Source organism: Phalacrocorax carbo, chromosome 4 (assembly GCF_963921805.1).
Source record: "Phalacrocorax carbo chromosome 4, bPhaCar2.1, whole genome shotgun sequence".
Classification (NCBI taxonomy): domain Eukaryota; kingdom Metazoa; phylum Chordata; class Aves; order Suliformes; family Phalacrocoracidae; genus Phalacrocorax; species Phalacrocorax carbo.
The window spans coordinates 63,884,097-63,905,755 of NC_087516.1; the positions used below are offsets into that span (position 1 = coordinate 63,884,097).

General features: G+C 43.2%; 1 protein-coding gene across 5 annotated transcripts in view; it reads right to left on the bottom strand.

Annotated features, from left to right (window-relative positions):
- MAML3 (mastermind like transcriptional coactivator 3) overlaps nt 1-21,659 on the bottom strand; it is a 249,759-nt gene that overhangs the window by 71,541 nt on the left and 156,559 nt on the right. For all 5 annotated transcript variants that reach the window (XM_064450204.1, XM_064450205.1, XM_064450203.1 and 2 more), the window contains one exon: nt 20,113-21,597. In XM_064450204.1, the coding sequence (XP_064306274.1) occupies nt 20,113-21,597 (1,485 nt within the window). The remainder of the gene's footprint in view (nt 1-20,112; nt 21,598-21,659) is intronic.

Genomic DNA, 21,659 nt, shown 5'->3' on the forward strand with positions numbered 1-21,659 from the left:
ATTTAACAAGGTGCAACTCTAAACCAATCTCAACTGATGGGGGAAAAGTCACTCTAATTCCTGTTGCTTCTCCACTCTCTTCTCTGGGCTGAGCAAAGCAGCCTCTCCTGCTGACACAGAAAAATGGAATCCATGTGTCCAGAAAAACAGACACTCTCCTGGATGTTTTCTCAAAAGCTTTTTGCCAAATTTAAGGGTCCAGCTGAAGGTGTTGGTGCTTTGTTTGTGGATGGCTGGTTTTTGGCGGTGTGTGTGGATCAATGCAAGCCCAATAGGAAGCTCTGTATTTTAATACAGTTTGGTATGAAGTTGTCAGTAATGCTACACGTTATCCCAGCTCACAAATAAGAAAGCTCAGAAGTTGCCTATGACTGTACCCCCTGTAAACTCTCTGCTGGCCTCCCATCTAGTTAGGACCAAATCTCCTCTTTCCTAAAGCAAGACAATTCTGGAAATGAAAAAGATGTGCGGTCACATAGGCAAGGTCAAGGAGATTGGAGGCATCGGGCCTTGGTCAGCCACAGATGAGGCAGGAAAAGGCATCTTCTTTCTCAGCTGGGGTTTGATGAGACTGCAATATTCGTCACTTTGGATGATGATGATGTCTGGTCCTCAGCTCATTTATCTCTATCATCTTTGTTTAATTCTTTCCAAAAATTACCTCGTGTGTGTAGGGGAAGAAATCTCTCTGTTGTTTAAGAATGGTCCAAAGCAGTTGTATAGGGAGTGAGGGCTGAGGAACCCAAGAGGGGCTGTAGCAAGGCACACTTCTCAGAAACCGTCTATCTGCTCAACAAGAGGGGAACTGACACCCACTCTTCATCAGTGTGAGAGCTGTGGAGAACCCTGCAACTCCATTTCAAGGAAACTTCAATATTTAATAAGGTTTCTGTGTTAGCTGTGCATGCCTCAGTCTCCCCTCCATTCACCGTGCTTTTGTCAGACAGAGGAACAGAGCTTATCCTGGGCTGAGAGGCAAGAGGCCCAAGGACATTCATAGCTCCCTGACTAACCCAGAGGGGAACAAAGGGGCCTTCCAAACTGAAAAGACAATATGCCTGGGAAATGCTGTCTCTCTCTCCCCCTCATGAGACACTCAAGGGCATCATTCAGTGGAAAGTAACATTTAGCAGCTGGTTCCTTCACTCTTTCAAGGTTTCCAAGAAGAACTGGAATGTTTAAAGAAAGATGAGTTCATATGCACAAAAGTAGGATAAGATTTGAGTATATCAAACACTGAGTTGCTGACAAACACTTGACCTATTTTGGAGGGATCCTGAGCAGTTCTGCTCTGTGAGGGACACCACATTTTCCAAGACAGCATTGCCACTCAGGAGCCTGAATCTGTTCTAGGCAAAAAACTGTGTTCTGCAGACAGCTGCCCATCTTTCTCGAATTACATCCTCATTTCCAAGAGCATCTACTTTCTCTAGTAAGACCACTGATTTAAGCAAAAGTGCTAAGGTTCCTAGGCACAGTCTTTAAGTTCCCAGAACTATGGGGATTTCCCAATACACCAGTGCTACATCGAGTCCTGACGCAGGCTATGGAGAGGTGGCGTGGGGAGCAAAAGCCCCTTTAGCACAACTCTGATAGAAATAAGGAGACAAACAGGTGAAATGAAAGATTTATTACATTTTCTTTTTGTATTCTAAATTTGGGTCTGATAATCTTAGAGGCTAACAGCCAATGTCTATGAAACCAGGAATATGGGAAGGGTAGCAGGGATTATATTTACCTGTCAGTGTTTCTGATGAGGTTGACCAGCTCTGGGAAGATGTGTGGGCAATCTTGTCGGAGCCAAATAATAAAGATGCAGATAGAAATTTTTAAAAGAAGAAAGAAGAATTTGAGATACAACCTGCACTGCCTTTCTGTGGGATTTGGCGGTATCACTGCCCTTTTGAAAGCCTCCTGTTACACGTGAAGAGCAGAGTCTTGTGAACCAAGATACCACACCTACGGTCAAGAGTACGGAACAAGAACAGACGTACTAGCTCAATTCTTATGGCTCTACTAAATTCATTTTTAGCACTCCAAGAAGAAATACCGTAAAGTTCAGGAAAGACCTTATTTGACACGAATATGGATAAACAATTACATATAATAATTAAAATAATTGTCACAGTGCCATTTCTGAGCAAGCCATTCATATTGCAAACAACTTTATCAGGTGCTGAGCCAAACCATATTTCACGGGGCAAAAACCTCATCAGAGACCACAGTTGCAAGGCGAGTATTGTGTAGTGTTTTCTGTTCATGTGCTTGATCCTAAAGTACCAGCACAGAGGTAAGATCTTGGCTGTTGGGTCTGATTTTTGCTACACGTGTGTTTAGTAAATTACATATTGAACGGAACCCCTGGGTGGGCAATCCCATCTCTGCTAATAGGCTTGTATATTTTGACAGGGACACTCAACAGCATGAAACAATCCTCTTCAATTTACAAAAGAAGTTCCCAGTCTCTGAGTCTTAAACTCTTAGTGATCCATCACTTGCAACAAAAACCAACATAGCTACTCTGTTAACAGACTGGATTTTAAATATTCACGGTGGCTGTTTGCTTGTGTGTGCAGAAACGACTATCTCGGCGCTCTGGCTTCCAGGGACACCGTCACAAACAAGAGAGCATTGTGTAAGTGGGCTATTCCCTGGTTAAGTACTTTAATGAGTTTCATCTTTTCCCCCATTATGCATTTTTCTAAGGAAGAGAATGTAACTGTACTTGGGGGGGGGTGGGAGGGGGAGCAGCAGATGATGTGACAGGAAAGCAGGGACAGATATGCACAGAGGCCAATTAAATTTTTTTTTTTAAAATAACACCACCATTTGAATGCCAAATGCAAAGAGAAACAACAATAAATACCCGAGTTTGTTTCTAAAAGAAGGACTAAGCCCCAAATTCCTTCGAAATGCTGGTACGACAAAAATCTGATATGGGCCTTTTAAAGCAGTTCAACTTTGGAGTGACTGAGATACTCTTTGTCATAATCTTAATTTTATACTTGGATCCAGATACTACGATGACAATCTCATTAAAAACCACTGGATATGAAATGGGGGGGGGGGGGGGGAAGGCCAGATTCCCATTTGTGACTAATAATAATCCAATACAAAAACACGTGCATACGCTTTTAAGAACAACAATGACAAATTCTTCAAATCCTTGTCTACCTTCTGCAACTGAGCCAGGAGATTTCCTTCCAAAATAAGCCTAAAAACACCTTTTTAAAAACATCATATGCTGCTTTTAGACTGAGGTTTGTACTTTTCTCCTGTACCCATATTCTTCCTTTGTGGGAAAATAAAAGTAAATAGAAAAAGAAATGTTATGAGTATGCTCAAAATGTCTCAGTGCTGATCATCTTTTTTGTTGACGCTCATTATGACAGGGATCATTTTGCCATTTTAAAAATCAAGCCTAACCGAGTGCTGTTAAGACATTCAAAACTGCACCAAAAATTATGGTCCTACCCTTTTAACCTCTGTTTCTGTTTTCCAAGAATTGCTATCGATAATGAGTATTGTCTATTGGAAGACATGGTCTACTTTCTTTCAGAAAACAACCGTAAGGAAGATCTCATTGCCAAATATATTTAAAAAACAGAAGAAAGAGGGGGAAATCACAAGCAGTAGGGCAGACAGAGGTGGGTTTGGGTGAGGTAGAGACAGTTTGCTAGAGAATGCAAAAATTCTTGGGTTTCATTACTGTCTGACCACATTTATATAACAAGGGATTCACTCATTCGATGCCAAGCCATGCCTGTGTACTACTGGGAAGTTAAATACTTACATCATGTGTACTCCCCTTTCTCTCTGGAAGAAGAAACGTGCCTCTGCACAGCGCTTGACCACCTGAAATGGCCCCACACAACTCCTCAAGGGAGTCGCGCTAGCGTGGGTGCCAGGAGCACCGCTCAGGGCACCAGCCCCGCTGGCCGAAGGATCGCCCCCGCTGGGACTCACAGGAGCTATGGCTCCACTAACAAGCATTGGTGGGTCCATTGTTAAAGGACTTTAAACTCCTGTGTGTGGAGGTGGCTCTTGTACAAGCCTAAGGCTCACCTTGCTGTAGGTTACTTCCTGGGGTCCCCATGTGAAAAAGCCCTGAAAACATCCCTCAGGTGCCACCGCAACCTCTGCCCCAGTCATTTATTGTACCCTGCTCTGAGTATTGGCACTTATTGCCCAACTTCACACAGCTTTTAAGCAGCATATAACCAAGCAGCTTATGACCTGTTTCAGCAGTAGCAGATATTAACATCTCCCAACTAATTATCAGAAACCGTATACACCTTCTCCATGAATCCTCTAAAGAGTAAAGCTTTACTAAACATACTCTCTTCCCTGCTCAAACTATGTGGGTCTGACTTTCCTGCACAGGATGAGGTAGGATCTTGCTGCTACCAAGGCTGCAAGCCCCAAATGCAACATGACCAAGGACTGAACTGTCTTGTTTCCAGAGCTAAGGCAAGCTCCACATGCTTATTCTCTGCTAAGCCAAAGCATGGGGCTTTGATTTCCTAACCTCAGGATGTTATCTGGCTCCAGTATAGGATTACCATTAGCTCTGTACGTCTATCCTTACAGCAGGGTCACTGTCATGCCATATGCCACTTGGACAACCTTTATTCTTTCTAATTTTTTTTTTTAAATCACAGTGTTCATCTGGAAGAGCCTGGATTCCCTTGGCTTTCAAAAATCTGCTTTGCATTGCTAATGCATGGGGCTGTAGGCAAAGTTGCATTAGAGAGTCAGAGAAAGACAGAGAGAGAGAGATACTAAAAACCTGTTAAGATACAAAATGTCTTCAGGGTGCTCTTCTCTTAAATATTAACAAAAAAAAAAAAACAAACCACAGAGGAGGTTTACTCAATTTCCATTTACCAAACAAAAGACCTAGTTCTTTTCTAAAATGGCTTCTGCGTAACTTTGTTAACTTCAATCAATATTCCTGACTTCCACCAGTGTAACCAGAGGGAGTCCAACCTAGAAAGAGCAGGGCAGGCTCCGCACGGAAGTCATAGCAGGGTGGGGAGTCATGGCATCAGCACACACAAGTTAGCTCATCGTTTGATGCAGCAGGAGAAACCTCCCACAGAATTCATGGACAATTAATTCTCCCTCTTCCCCCTCCAGTACTGTGGTAAGAGGAAGGGTCATCAGTCTCCAGATTGTCACTTTCTCAGTAGAACAACAAAAGAAAGAAATCAGGGAATCTGGAGGGACAATTGAAATGGCTGTTCCAAGATCGATGGCCAGCCTTCTGGGACATTAAGAGGATTTTATACTCATATAGTACCTTTCATCCCAAAGGAACTCAACCACCTTTCTAAATGATATACTGATCTCACACGAAGACTATATCTATTGAAAGGAAGACAGTGCCAGTGAGGGGCAGGCACAATGCTGCAAGGAGTGCAGAAAAGCACCTATAGGAGATGCGGGTCTCTGTCCCAGGCATTTAACAAGCCTGGGCCCGACTGTGTAACCACTGTCTCGTGAATCCCAGCAGAAGAGATGTGATGTCCAACCCAAGCAGCTCCTCAGAGGCTGCTTGACCCCCCAGGCTGATGGCACAGCACTAGAATCTGAAGCAGAAGAGCATCTCCAGTGCTCTGTAACACTCCTCCCTGTAATTCCCATTTCCCCTTTCAGTGGACATAATGCTGAGAGAGTTTACTATGCTTTACAGGGAGAGGTGAATGAAGAGGAAAGAGTCTTTTTGGTTCACAAAAGGAAAGAAAGGAAAAAAACACGGGGGCAAGAGGGAAAGGAGAACGGACAAAGATTGCAAGGGGGTGCAGGGAGGAATGAGGTGACCAAAACATAAGGAAGCCACTAGAAGAGGAAAGAGAAAAGACAGTTATGGCTTGCTTCAGTGGGGAAGAACATCGAGTCAAACCACATACATAAGAAGCAAATGGAAACACTCCACAGCCTTTCAGAAACATAAGCAAGAACAGCAGAATTGTATTGAAGTTGCAAGGGAGATGCAGGGCACATTCCTGTTGCAGATGAAGACAACAGGACTTTTTCTGCTAGCTTAAGAACAAGCAAGTCACAGCAGAGTTTGGACTCAGGATGAAGACGGCACAGAGCCCATCTCTCATTGAAAACCACCATGGTTCCCTGCCTCACTTTTACACCTCATCTTCCACTGCTTTGCCAATGAAAAAAAATCAGCACAGCCTGTGGATAAAAGAGCAGCACCAGATGCATCCTACCAGGGGATCCACTGTGGGTGCTCCCGCAGCCCTGATTCAAACTGGTCAGCTCAAAAGTGTCATTGGAGAGCTCATGCAAACACAGTTTTCAAGCAAATTCAGTTACACTTGAGGGCAAAGATACAGCAAGTATAATCCCATCTAGGGTAAATCTTCAGCTAAGCATCAGATGCTTGGAACCAATCTTAACAGCTTGTCTTCCTATGCCTCCCGTACTTCTCTATCCCCTCTCAGTCTGGAACATCCGGGAATGGCCATGAGCTTGTCCGTACTGGGACGGTAAGATACAAATGACAGGGGATGAGACTACAGGTTGACCTCATTGCCAGATAAAATCCATTATGCGTGATTAAAACTTAACAAAATGCAATCACATTAAAAATTACTATCATGAAGTGCACCATGATTTACTGACTAAATGAATGAGAAATTTATCTGAATAAAATAGTCCTAGCCCGACTGCATTGGCAATGCATGATAAATTGCTGATTGTGAGAAGATCATTGCTTGCTGTTGGATGACATACATACATTGATTTTTCCTAACAACACTAATTAGCATAATGGCATCTCCACATGTATTACATAGTTTCCTCTTAGCAAGCAAAAATTATTTCAAGCCTTCAGGTCCCAAACTGCAAAGAAGAAAGATGGAAAGGAAGGATTTACAAACTGCCTCCTTGTCCTTTATTATGCAGATCAAAGGTCCAACCCACTGGATCTTACTTAATCTTGAAGAGATGGGAACAACATTCAAGAAAGCTCAGGCATTGTGCAATTAAGCTGTGATCACAGTGGGTTGTTTTTTGCATAGTGGTGATCTAATTTTGTGAGGCCACAAAAAGCCTTTGAGAAAGAAGAATCTAATCCTAAAGAACTAGAAAAAAAACCCCATTTCTCCAATTTCATTAAGACGCACAGGGGCAGGCTGTGCAATCCTTACATAAGTGCTCCCATTGACTAGGGCTGTGTAGGTGAGAAAGCACTAAGTTGAAAAGACAAAGCACATTCTATTAATAGGAAAACAGAAGTGGTGGAATAGGTGAGGAAAATGGAGGAGAGAAAGCATGTGATTCTCAATTAATTGAAAATCAATCACAATAACCCGTTTTTTTTTCTTTGAAAAATCTGAACGGTGATAAAAGACCATCATAAAAACAAAACAGTTCCCTGCCGTTCAATGATCTCAACAGTACATGGATTTCAGACTTACTCACGAGGATTTTCCAAAAGTCCATACTTTCTCCAGAGGAACGTGCTTCTCAGGAGCGTGAGTGAAGCAGCTCATTTACCTCCATTAATGTTTTGGGGTTTTTTGCACAGTATATTGTACCTAGAGCAGAGGACCCGAGCAGAGGCAGAGAAAAGCAGGCACCTCAGCTGCCTTTAGTGAAAGCAGCAATGCCAGAGAGCACCCAGGGGAGCACCCAGTCTGCACTGGCCACCCCACAGCTACTGTTCACTCTAGCAGTTGCGATGCTGGGAGCTCTGCTGAGGCGACAACCCTGACATTTCCACTCTGCTTCGACCGACACCGCACAGGGCCAAAGCGTGCGAACCCTTTCTGACAGGAGCCCTTGCAGGGCGGCTGGGAGGCAGAGCTGGTAAGCAGGACGCACGCGACAGGTGAGCGGATCATAAGCTGTAAGAGGTCTGGGTTCTGCTGGTCTTTATTTGGCTTCCACCGCCCAGATGCAGTGGGAAACACCTCGCTCAGAGCAACGCATACACACGTGTGCGTGGCCACACGCACCCAGCGACAGGCACAGTACGGGGCGCTCGCAGCGCAGCTTTTACTCTAAAGCAGCAGAGCTTTCCACAAGCTCCCTTCTCCTGAAGGTCTGTAGTGGTACCCTGTGGTACTTTCAGTTTTTAACCCTCCCCAACCCCCAGCCCTTGCCACCGCTGTACTGTGACTAGCTAGAGCCTTTTCCACTGCTTCATTAGCATTAAAATCATACGCTGGCAGTGCACCTGGCATGCAGGCCATCCCTAGCCAAAATAGCCTCCCTCAAGCTGTGAGTGCGTCTGCAGGTGACACCTGTGTCCCTTTCAGCAGGGCCCTTGGAAAACAGCCCATCCTTTATGTAACCGGAGTTAAGGATTATTTTTTTTGGTAGCGGTTTTCACTCATATACTGGGAAGGACGGAGGATGTAATCCCTGTGCTATTTGCAAACCAGGTGCAGGAACCGGGCAAGTGCAAATGGAAACTTGTGCAGCGGCACAGCCGGTGACTTTTCTTGTGTCATGGTGCAAAGTCTCTGATATCTCCATCTGAAACGCAGAGCTTCATCTGCTTCAGACACACAAGCTTTTTGGTACTGTCCCATACGTTTTCCCCACTGCGCTCTTTTACTGCATAGAGTGAGCAGGCGCTTGGTGAAGCCACTGGTAGCTCCCAGAAACACAGAAATGTTTCTTCTTGATCCTGGACTAGCAACCCCCATGTGACAAAATAAATGAGGTAAATACTGCCTCAGAGCAACCACATACATTAAATTTTACTATACCTCTGTGTGCATTGTGTAGTTTGCGATGTATTTAGCAACTATTCCATCAAGGTCTTAAAAGGCTTGAAAGACTTTTGTTCTATGCACGTCTCTGCGGAAACAGTGAAGCTGTCTTTAAATGATGACATCAGTTTCACACAACACAAAGGGCAAGAGAAGGTATCATTAATACTGCCTTAAAAGTCACCCGCTAAAAAAAAAATCACTTTAAAATTGCATCTCCATCTGTAAGAATGCAAGGGCTTGTAAGACTAATTTACTGCCTTCTACTACCAGAGACAAATCCTCAAGGTGTGGAAAACTACATGTCACTGGCAATTTAACAACAGAGATCTACTTTTTCAGTTTTGTTCTAGCCATCTGTGATAAGGGTACGCTACAAACAATCCTGATCCAGTGAAGATGCTCCATAGTTCAGAACACTGAAGTCCTGGCTGAGATAGATTAGCAGGCACACTGAAGGAGGAGCAACCAAATTTATCATGTGGATCGTGCCACCACGTTAGTTAGATTATAGCTAAGATCCCCCAGTCCTTCAGCTGTCCCATGACTGGTCAAAAATGCATCTAATATGACAAAAAATATTTCATACTATTTCCATACAGACCACAGAAAGCGGTGGTGTCTACAGTGATTTCCTGCGCACTGTGACAATACCAAAAACCAGTTCTGTGCTATTAGATGGATAAGAAGGGGAGGCAGAGAAATAAAAGCTGGATATGGGGAAACAGAAGGTAAACTTGAGCAGGAAGCTTAGATGGAGAGAAAGAAAAATGTCTCTTGGAGTAGCAGGGGAGAAAAAAGGAACAGACAGATAACATAGGACAGATTTAAAAAACAAAACAAAGCAAAACCAAACCAAACAACCCGCAAAAACCAAACCTGACCTGCTGGACTCAGAGGGAAAGAAGTACACATTGGAAAAATAATTCCCTGGAAAGTGAATGTTGGACAATCTCAGGAATTTTGCTTTCTCTAGGCAATATATGCACAAAAATTAATTTCAAATGCACATTCTTTTGAGGATCTTAACTCTCAAGCCTGTAAGGAACCTCAAGTCAGAAGAGGAGGAATCATCTTCTCAGGGCAGACCTTAAACTCTTTCTAGACTGACCCTTTCAAACTGTTTTTCTTTGGGTTTTTGTTTTTTTAAAGACATTGTCTTTCCCTCAGTTTCTCCAAATAGCATAAGGAACCAAAAGACAGCTTACAGGTATACCTCTGTTTTTTCAGAAATGGAGATTTTAGCTAGCAGCAAGGAACCTGGCAGAACAGATTTTACAGAAGGATGATAGCATGAGCAGCCAAAGACTGAGCTTCTGGAGTGAGGAATAGACTTTAATATTGCACAAGTGTGAAACAGAAGTGGAAAAGAGACAGAGAAAACATTAAAACATTATTGTTGTGACAGTGCTGCTGGACTTGGGCTTGCTTTCTTATGAGATACTTGACCCTCTCTAGACAGCTCCCACTCTTAATGTAGAGCAAGAACGGCTAACCAGCTTCCACCGGGTGTAAATGAGGAACCCACCTGTTTGGAAGATGTGTTAACAGAGAATGGGTGGTTTCCTCACCATGTGTAAGATATGCTTGCAGGCTAATGCATGCAAAACATTCCTCACACTCATGTAAAGGGGCTAAATAAGGGCAGGAGGACTCAAGAATACAAGTATGCGCACACGACATGAGAATGAAGAATGTAGGGACCAACAGACTGGTTTTTCTCCTTAGTAACAAAGTTGGCTGTCTCAGACTTAATACTAAGCTGCTGAACAATAACATAAAAAGGGCAAGTTTCCCACTGCCCATGAGGAATGAAATCTTTGCTGAGAGAGCAGAAGCCACATTCTTTAGCAAATTAGATGCATCAGCTGGGATTTGGCAGAACCTCCTGAATGCAGGACTCCAAATCTGCACTTAACCACTTACTGGGACAGTCTTTCAAGAGGTATTAAGCGTTCTTACTACAAACGCATGCACATCGCAGACATTAGGAAATCTTTTTGGAGGGAACACACATGCCAATAGCATAACGCTTCTAGGTAGCACTGGGCGCATTTTGAATATCCAAAAATGCTGAGGGAAGCACCAGAACAAGGGTCCAAGTAGTTAAAACAAAAGACAAGGAATTCAGAAGTGCAAGGTACACTTCATTGTTGAGCTGGAACATCGTAGCCAGCTGGGTAGCCTAGACTGCTCATCAAAGAGCAGTCCTTCACATGGATGCAGATTCGGCAGAGACACAGAGAGCAGAAGTTGAGCTCAAGGCTTTGAACACACGCCAACACCAGTGCCAGCATTGCAGTGCTGCACTGCTGCAGGAGTGGGCGGCCGAGCCCTCCGCTGCTGGCTCCGAAGCAGGCAGTAAGTCACATTGCTTTATAGAAGGGACAGAAAAGCTCCTGGTAATATACATCCAAAAGGTATATTAGCCACAAAGGAGTATGTACACGCAAATTTAAAAAGAGTTGTTGGGCTCCATGTGCAACTCCAGAAAACACAGTGACATTGTTTTCTGCTCACAAGTTCAGGACACTCCCAAGCTACAAGCCATGAACTGCAGTAAACAAAGGTGACTGAAAATGAGCCCCTACAGATGGGACTACTATGTTTCCTCTGCAAATGAGAGGCTTATTTGGCCCTAAGTTCCTAGGTGGAACTTCAATCAGTACTTACTGATGTTCTTCTCCAGCAAAAGAGCTGAGCTGTATTCATGCTCTTGGGATAAACAAGCAGCCTCTTTCCGTGTCACTGAAATGCTACTGAGTGGGGGAAGGCGTTTAAGGAACATGAGGACCACGACAGAGCAAGGGATTTTCTCTTCCTGGCAGCGCTCAGCCTCCCATAAGATATGTGTACGCTTTAGCTTTTCTCCCTGTGTCTTTCTTCCTTTTCTGCCATTTCTTGCAGCTTGCAGAGTGGCACAGATAGTTGTGGACAACTTCAATTCTTGCATTTCTGATTTTTTGAGCTCTTCACAGTGCTACCCAAAATGAAGCCGTCACCACACGTAATCTTCAGTTAGCTGCAAGACCTCTGTGGCGGGCACTACCTCTTCCGACACGTGGCTCCCACACCTTGCACAAAGGCCCAGACTGAGCACCACCACAGCAAAATCACTGTGATTTTCTTCCCTTGCAACATTTTTATTTTTTTGTCAGCTTGATCGGATGGACACGACTGCCTTCAGGAGCAGTTGGAAAGGACTCTGCCACTTAGTCCCCCACCTTCCCCCCCAGCCACTTGCAAAGAAACTGATTTCCCCATTACACTGGTGACTCTGGTGATGGGTACGGCAGGAGAGGCTCCCGACAGTTTGCCCTGCTCCCCAGGCTGCCTCTCTACACGCAGCAAAGCTCAGCCTTGGAAACACAGCAGCCCTTCTGGCCTGGCACACCCAAAAGCCAGTAGTGCCTGCATGCAGCAGAGGATGCATACAGCATGGGGTGCTGCCCATGCTCCCACCCCCCACCAAACAGCCCTTGGGGGGAAGGCAGACCCCATGCTGACTTTCCATCATTTACCCCCCTGATGGTGTCTCTTCTTCTGTTTACCTGAGCAAAGAGCTACGGGCAGGGAAAGAGCCACCTACATGTCACAGGGGGAAAAAAAAAGGACAACTGAGAGGGAAAAAAAGAGAACAACAGGATGGAGCTTGCTTTTAAAGGAACCACAATCTATTAATAGTTCAAAATAGGCTTTTTAATTACAGGATACCCTATAACCTTTACCCTCATTCACTGGTTATTTGATAAGCAGTTTTGCTTGCTGCAAGCTCCTTAAGAGACAGAAATCACAGCAGAGTGAGAATGCAGGAGGGGAAAGGGGGTCCCTGAAAGGAGCAGGCTGGGTGATCACTGTAGCCTGTGGTGGGAGTGGAAACTGTGAAATGTACTTAACCGAGCTAAGCAGCAGAGTCATTGCATCCCTCCTGCAGTAAAGGGAGCACAGGGATGGATACCGCTTATCTGAGAATAATTCTCATTGAAAGAATATTTCTATATGTAAACTGAATCTTTTCTTCAAGTGCTAATAAAAACATTTACAAGTTTCCTTGGAATTAAATCTCAGTTTGTGTAAGTCCCTACTATGGGAGGGAGATGGAAAAAGAAATGGAAAGAGGGTTAATTTTTAATCCAATCTCCAGTTTTCTCTACCAAGGTTGGGAAAGACAGTGACAATATACTTAAATTGGAGAATAAACTCCCAGACTACCTGGAAGAGGCTTTCCTAGCAAAGGGATTTGCTAACAGTTTGTTCCCTGCAGAACAGAATAGTCAACAGGCAATTTTAAATCTAACGCTGGCAGAGACGCACAAAACAACACTCAGGCTTAGACACTTCTAAGGGTAGAAATGCAGCCTGAAAGGAGGCAGTCTGGTTCATCTTTTACAAGCACATTGATCTAAAGCACATTGTTATATGCCTGATGAAGATTAACCCCTTACTTATTTATAAACGGATCTTTAAAAATTATAGTGAAAAAAGACACTTTAAATGGCTCTTCTGTGGAAATATGGTTGGTTCGAGCATCTTCAGACCCAAAACACAACAGTAAGCACTAGCAGAAGGCCATTGTGACATGCGGCCCCCTTGCTCACAGCAGAGGCACGCACTGTACAACACGTGATTCCTGTTTCTTATGGTCAGTTGACCTGGAAGGTGTCCCCTGCAGAACCGGCCACAGCACACAAAATGGGTGGACAGCCTCAAAGCGCTCCCCGGCCTTTCCGTTTCCAGCAAAGCTTCTTCTCTTCCAAAATTAGTTGCAGTGTTTGTTTGACTCCCTTTACCGGTAAGGGAAAGCTGACCACTGACCTTGGCGTGGGTTAGCGCAAGAGCTGGAAGGCTTGGTGGAGAAGGAAGAAGAGCTCTTCCTTGTGCCTCTGTAACAGAGATGAAATAGAGGCCTCCCCGGCCCTGGATCTGTACCGTTAAATCTGGTCAGGAGCTGGTGATGCTTTTATTACTGCTGTTGGTTGCAAGGACTAGTAAATCCACTGTACGCGGAAAATGCACGCACAGCCTCCTTGGTGGTGGCAAATGAAGCAATTTTGGTACACACTGAGCAATTACTTCACCCATGTCCTCAGCACAGACAGTAACTTGGAAACAATATGTCATTTGCTTTTTGTGAGGTGTCTTTTCTAAAAGGATTACATGACATCTTAGAGATACAAACACAACCAAAGAGAAGTTTCCAAGAAAGACGTCTGCAGTAGCACCATAACCTTCATTGTTCAGCTGGGTAGCATGAGAACAGATGACACTGAAATGGGGTTAAGCAAAATCCCCAGTATTACATTAGCTTATAATTTGACATGTTTTCCTTTAAGTTTCATTTTCTAGGGTCAAAAGGGTGAGGGAGAATCAAAGCTCTACTTTAAAAAGTAAACTTCTGTCCCAGTTGGATAAAGAACTGGGAAACAAGAATCTTAGCGGTTCAGAAAACAGGAAGACAACTACTACCACCCTCCCTAATATATATTATTTTTATGAGCTCATGATTTTAAAGCAATTTTAGAATTTCTGAATATTTACAACGAGAAGTATAATGGGGCACAAGTGGACCTTTTTGAGACATTCAGACTTATATATTCATGAATTTAAACACAGGAATATCGATTCCTCTAGAATTAATGTCTTATTAATATATCTGAGATGTTGAGAAGCAAAGTGGCAAACTTGGGAATTATGGAAGGACAATGAAAATACAGGGACAAGAAGTACTCTAAATGTCTAAACTCCAGAAAAAGGTAAAGTTAAGGACAGTCATGGTCTTAAAGAAATGACACAAGGACAGATTAAAAACTCCAAAACACCATCCAAGTGAAAACTGATCAGGTCTGCATCCCGGTTGGGCCATGCAAGACCACAGACTGGAGAGAAAGGGATCAGACCAAGTCACACCAAAACACTCAGACAAGCGCTCTGCTGTGAGGCACTAAATGGTAAATAGACAAAGTGTGCTGCCAAGGATGGGAACTTTAGTGTTTGGATAAAGTCTTCTCTCAAGATAAAAAAGGAGAGTAACAGAATCCAGCTCATGAGCTGAACTCACTGTCTACATCAAAACATAACAGGTACCCTTTTGCAACATATGTTTCTCCTGATCGAAAGAGAGTAAAGGCATCAATGGATGACCGGGTTTACCCTGTAGCTCTGCCGCAGCGAATATGCTGATTCTCGGGGGTAACTGCCCGGGTGGAGGAAGCAGGAGATGAGGGAGGGCTTTTGATTTTCTAGAGAACACTAGAACACTATTATGAGAAGAAAAGGCTACGTGGATCCTTCAGTCATCACCTAGCACTGAAAGCATCAGCCTTTTTGTGCTAAATTAGTTATGCTTATGCTCAGAGGGCAGCAAACTAGCCTGTGGAAGAGCACAGTATTGGGGAGAGCACGGTATAAACATCCCAGTATGTGCAGCAGTGCTGTGTCACCAGCTTATGACAGATCCAGCCATGAAAGCGGGTCAAAAGAACACAGTTTTACACCGTCTGTATATTAACATTAAGAGCATATACAATAACAAGAAGAGTTAGAGAGGCTCATCAACAATAAGAAATGGATTATGGCTGGTATTGCTGAAAGCAGGTGGAATGGGTGACAAGACTGCAAAACTAAAATTGATGATGATAACTTGCACTTTAAGGAGAAAGTGTCCAAAAGAAAAACCCCAGGAAAGGGTAGCACTTTATGTAAAAATATGCTGCTGCTGGGTATAGACATTTCAAAATCACAGTGTTTCTCAATTGCAGTCATAACTAGTAAAACCAAAGGAGAGTTGTTTAGCATATATTTTATCATCAGACTAACAGGCCTCACTAAATAACAGGACAAACTGCTCTTTACATAGCAATCTAGATCACGCAAGAAGAAAAAGTACGCTATCATGGTGGCTTCAAAATAGGGGGCATTTAATACACACTTTGCGCCGCCAGTAATACAAATTTTCAGCTTCTAAAAGTAACGTAGGACAATTTCTTTGCAGATGAGAATAAGTCACGATCTGAGTCTTCAAGAAACTAGACAAGAAGCAAATTGCAAAACAATGTGTTTTAACAAATCGTGGACAAGTGGAGAAGTTTCTAAGAACCAAAGATTTACCACTACAACTGCGACATTTAAAAAGAGGAAAAAGACCGGTTATTCTGACACACTCTCCAGAAAAACAATGGAGCAATTTCAGCTCTCTACCAGTGATGACTCAGAGGACAGAACAGGAATACTGGTCAGCATGGTTGTAGGAAAGTAGGTTTCACCAAAGACATCTATGGTTTTCTTATGATAAGATGATTGGCTCAGTTGCGGCACGGGAGCAGTACTCTTACACTTCGATTCTGCAGGGCTAAGAGTAGAGAAAAAACTTAGTATTGCAGAAAAAACATTTACCATCTGGAATGAACAAGTATGTATTAGGTTAAAAAGTATGTGCTCAAAGGTCACAAAATGAGGAAATACCAACACGCCAAAATCTGGTTTTTAGGATTATGCCATGGAGATTGAATCTTAGCCAAGTGCTGTCCAACATTTGTTTCTAGTCATTCATGCTAACATGACCTCCTTCCTGACAAAATGGGCAGATGATAGCAGGAATGGTAAGAAGGCCAGGCTATTGTTTACAAATTGCCTGGCGAGATTGTCAGAATCCACCCGAGCACATTTCGATTACCCATCTGTCCTCAAGAGTCTATGGGAGGCTGACTTCCGGGGAGAAAGTTTCAGCATTTGTAAAAGGCAGGCACTGCATCTAAACTCCAGGGCAAATCTTTTGTGGAAAACAGTGGCTTCGAGTCAAACATAGCATAGATGGGCATTCACTACATCTCTATAGGCTGTTCAGCAAATGATCCTCACAGTCTCAGCCATTATTTCCATTCCAGCTTGCCTTCCTTAAAATCTGGTAAGACAGTTGTGTTTCTGCCACACTTTCACCCAGTGAATACAATTCTGTAGACTTTCTTTTCTTTACTTTCAGGTAGGTTTTTAAAAGAGGCCAAATCCCAGAACATCAATCTCTTTTTCTCACTATCCCAAAGATAACCTTCAAAAAAGTATAAAATGTCTTTTACAATTCTAGTGAGAAACACACCTTTTCACTTAGAAAGGATAAAGACAATTTTGTTTTGGAAATGTTGTCTGGACACAGATCTCCCTTTATCCTTCACATGCAAAAACAGACTGAGCCGATGATGCATCTTGAATTTATAAGATTAAAAGACAGAAAAGATAATTTGAAGATATTCTTCCGGTATGGTGCCATTTCTACTCTTCATTCACATCCCTCCAATTTCAAACAACGTAACTAGTGGTTTCAATAGGAACTATAATTGCAGCATCCTCACAGTCCCATGCAGGCAAAGAACTGCAGTCTAGTCTTACTTTTCTTACACTCATGGAGAATTCTGTTTTTGTTTGACCTCTCATTGCTCCCCCTCACTCACTTGGCTCCAAACATCAAATTCTGTCTCAGCCATTCGACATCTATTCCATTGGGCTGCTTTTTTCTCTTACCATTACACATACGTATTGAACAGCTGGAACCAAAAAAAGGCACCATTAATGATTCTGAAACTTTCTAAAGAAAACATTTTCACTTTTCTCCAGTTTGAAAATAGAGAACGCTAGTAGTAGGACAGAGCCTTGCTGAAGGTAGATGGGTCAGGATCCAACCATGGTTTTAATAGTCAATCCCACAAAAAGCAGTCTGAATTACCTTCAGGCTAACCCTGGTAAAATCCCAACTCAAAAATCCAAACCAGTATCTGCTTTGTGGAAAAGAAGCCAAATACCCCATTCCAGTGCTCCTCTGAAGAGAACAAGCTATAGTGTAGAGGACATCATGGTTCAGGGCGTATGGTTTGTTCAGCATTAGTGTGATGGAGGTTACAACCACGGTGCCAACAGAAGTACCTTAGGCCCAGATGGACATAGGTTTAATCAGCATACGTAGTGCATGTATGCACACAACTAACCATACTTGAATTTTACAGCAGTACACAGAAAATAAGACCAGGCATTTTTGTACCTATCTGACATTCTCTAAATCACCTCTTGGTTCTCAAATATGCCCTTGTAATAGTCACCTGACAGAAATATATGGTCCGTGCTAATCATGGGATGCAATAGCTAAATTTTTTTCCCCCTTAAATGCCATTTGTTAAATGCTCATGATTATTTAACACACAGAGAGACACACAGAGTCGTTTACAATTCTGTATCAAAGACCAAAGCTACAATGAGAGTAGAAACTGACTGAAAGATACATTCACTTTTCATTCAGAAATGTGTTTCAAACTGGAAAGTGCAATCTCCTTATTTTCCATATGTGATCTGGCAAGTCTGACCATCAGCATCGTGCAGTAAGTGGTAGAATCAGATAATCTGCATCAGTATGGATTTAACTCTACAATATCAACATATTGTTCTTTACCACCTTTGCAAAAACAATCTGTTTCCACCAAGCACATATCACAATAATAAGCTTTCCAATTTTCCACAAAAAAATGCTTTTCAGGGAAGCAGGAGGGGAAGGAATAAAGAAATAGTTTACAGTTAGAAATCTATTATTTCAACCTTCCTCACCAAACAAAAACCCTTCAGCGTAGGCAACTGGGCTTCAGAAGTAGTGAAGGGACCTTTCTACATCTACACACAAGCAAGAAGTCCCTCATCCTGGCTGAGTCAATGAATGTGAATTGCACGTATTATACAACAAAGTATTACTTTGCCTCACGTTTCTTCTTTATAAGATATGGAAATTACTTAATACCTGACTTGTTTTTAGAAGAATGTCTAGTTGTATCCAAATATCTAGTTTTTCCTACATTAAAGAAAAAAAAAAAAGGAACTGAATGAGATTAGATATATGAAATCACAGCTTCCTGTTCACACTGGAGAACTGCAGTGAGATATTAACATGAATTTCTCAGCTTATGAAATGGAGGAGATTACATTAACTCTTTCACATATGCAGTTTGTCCTCTCAACTGTTTGATGGGTCTCTGAGTTCAACAGATTTAACAAAAACAAAGTAAGGAAAGCAATAGGTACACAGAATTAAAATAAAGATACAAACCTTTGAGCTGTAACCAGACATCCTGAACAAAAAACAGGAGGCAAATGAACATTTCTTTTTGTTTTGCAATTAATTTTAAATAATGTGGTGGGCTCTGACCTGGTAAAGCTCCTACTCCTCCTATTGGTAGATCCCCAAATTCCACAGGCTGAAGAAATGACAAATTTGGCTGTATTTCTACATGCATTACAGTGTGATTCACAGTTAAACCATGCTCAGAAGGAAGTACTCCTTGTAGGTGGTGTGGAAACAGCTAATTTGGTAAAAAGCTGTTAGGCTAAATCTATCATCCAGAAATTCAATTGTATCAGAATTCCTGACATGTTTTGGTGGCACATAACTTCCGTGAAGGCATCATCTACTTTGTGAACTGATTATTAATTTTTTTTTTAAACAACATTCAGAAAACTTATTCTCAAGCCTTTCCATGACACCAGCGTGCAGACCTTTACAGGGGCTGACCTAGGAGGTGACAGGGCAATACTATAACCATTATTTAAATCGGTTATTAATTCTTTCCAAACCACTCCCCAATCCTGGCAGCTGCTGCTCCAGAGGTTAGCATGGAATACATGTGAGACAGCGATGCCAAGCCACTCAAGCCAACATGGCTTTAGCCTCTTGCTGAAAGAGCCTACAGATTCATTACAATAAAATACTTGAGGTTGCTAAAGACTGCTTAAAAGTCCTGGACTAAACCATCTAATTTCATGCATGGTTCAAGCACCACTAAGAGCATTCAGTTGTGCTTACTTCTTCCATTGAAAACCAAAGGCACTCAACTCAGCACCCAAAATGTCCTCCTTTTACTCCCTGAGCCAAAATGCCAAATATGCTGTTTAAAGCTGGCTGGAAACCTGTCCCTAGAAGAAGCAGCCAACCACTCCTCCTTTTTGTTACAATACTAACTACACTGTGGAAACTAAGCCATGCAGTGGTTTGGGATACAAAAGCATCAAGTCTTATATTATGAAAAAAAGGAAACAAACCCTCCAAGGAGTGACTTCCAACCCAAAACTTTCCAGAACGGCCCTAAGCACTCGTCAAGTAGAAGCACAGGGAAAGAGTGCTAGTTCAGAAAAACAGCCATTTAACATTTCTGAAGCGTAACATACCATCATTTCAGTCATTTCTTAAAACGATCAAGCTCTAATACCACATAAGAAGTCAAAGAAGTGTCTGCAATAATGTTCCATAATTTCCAGGAGAAAGAGGGGGAGGAGACCGTACAAAAAGTTACTAAGCCTTTGCATCAGCACCTTTTGGTTGCCCACATTGTGCACTCGCACTTACCTGACCAAGGGAAGGAAGAGTTGCATATGCCATGGGCTGATTCATCATTCCTTTCTGCTTCATGATGAGCATGCGTTTCTGTTCCTCGCTCAGGTGCGCCATCTGAGCTTGCATCTGTGGCTGCTGGGACTGCTGCTGCGGGATGTATGGCATCATGGGGTTCTTGCTGGGATTTGCCATTGGTGGGGTCATCCTCTGACTCAGCTCAGCATTGAAGTGGGTCAGAGGTTTGGTGTTGCCATAAGAAAGCATATTGGGCTGTTTGCTTAAGGAGTTTGTGCCCAGGTTATTTGGCTGCTGACTGATCATATTCATGTGATTTTGAGGGAGGTAGTTATTAATTGTGGTCTTCTGTGGATTGTTTGCCATAGGAGGCACTATTGAGTTTTGGTTGTTAAAGGCTTGGGGATACATCATTGGACTATTTGGTTTGTCTGCACTGAAGGGTCCTCCATATGGACTAGATGGAGGGCCCACAGGTGACCAGCTTGAGGGTTGATTTGGATGCTGCTGCTTCTGCTGCATGAGTTTAGCTCTTTGCTGCTGCTGGGCTGCCATTTGCTTGAGCTGTTCAGCTGGAGACAAGTCAGCGCTTGGCATATTCACTGGCCCAGGCCCTGACCCTGCCACGGTTGCTGCTGCTGGATTCATAAGATAGCCATTTCCAGACCGCGTCTGCGTCTGGCCTGGAGTGTGCGCCTGGCTGGGAGTTTGAGGTGACTGAACAACACAGTTTGCTGGTGAGCCAGCAGAGATCGGGGCTGGTGGGGCACTGGACACAGAAGCTATGCTAGAGGCTGTGGAGACGTTTGAAAATGGAGGACCGGAAGAAGAAGGTCTCACCTGGGGAGACCCTAACGGAACATGAGCAAATGGAGAATGAGATGGATCACTTTTCACGCTTGCACTCTCCTGAGTCTCTGTGGCAGGCCTGGGAAATTCCGGCTCCTTCTTCTCTTCAAAGTCTTCGTTGAACAAATCTTGTATATCATCTTCTGGAACAGTGTTCGCTAGTTCATCTATTAGCTCCTGCCACTCTTGATCGTTCAGGTTAATGTCTGAGAAGAGCTTGTTCTGATTTGAAAGAGATGTTTCAGAAGTGTCTATGCAGCTGGGGTCATCCAAGGGCTCCTGCTTTAGCTCCTTGTTCTGTAGGATGTTAAAACTGTCATCTAGCTCGTTGCAACCATTCACGGGGAGCTTTATCTCAGAAAGCCCGCCGTTTTTACCCAAGTCCTCTAGACCACTGCCGTGAGTTCCACTGTTCTGCAGGGGCAGGGGAGCTTTCATGTCAAGCTGGTGAAGAGGAGAAACAGCGGGCAAAGGCAAATTATTGGGCAAGCTATTGATTGCCTCAATGCTTGCAACATCCTTCCGTATCCGCTTGCTGGTCGGAGAAAAGCTCCCATCACAAACTCCATTCTGCTGCTCTCCATTGAGCGGTGAACGTGCGCCTTCCAACTTCCTTTTGACTGTCTCTTGAAGCTTAAAAAAAACAAGAGGAAAAAAAAATTAACCAGTTGCAGAGACAAGAAAAGTGCTGATGA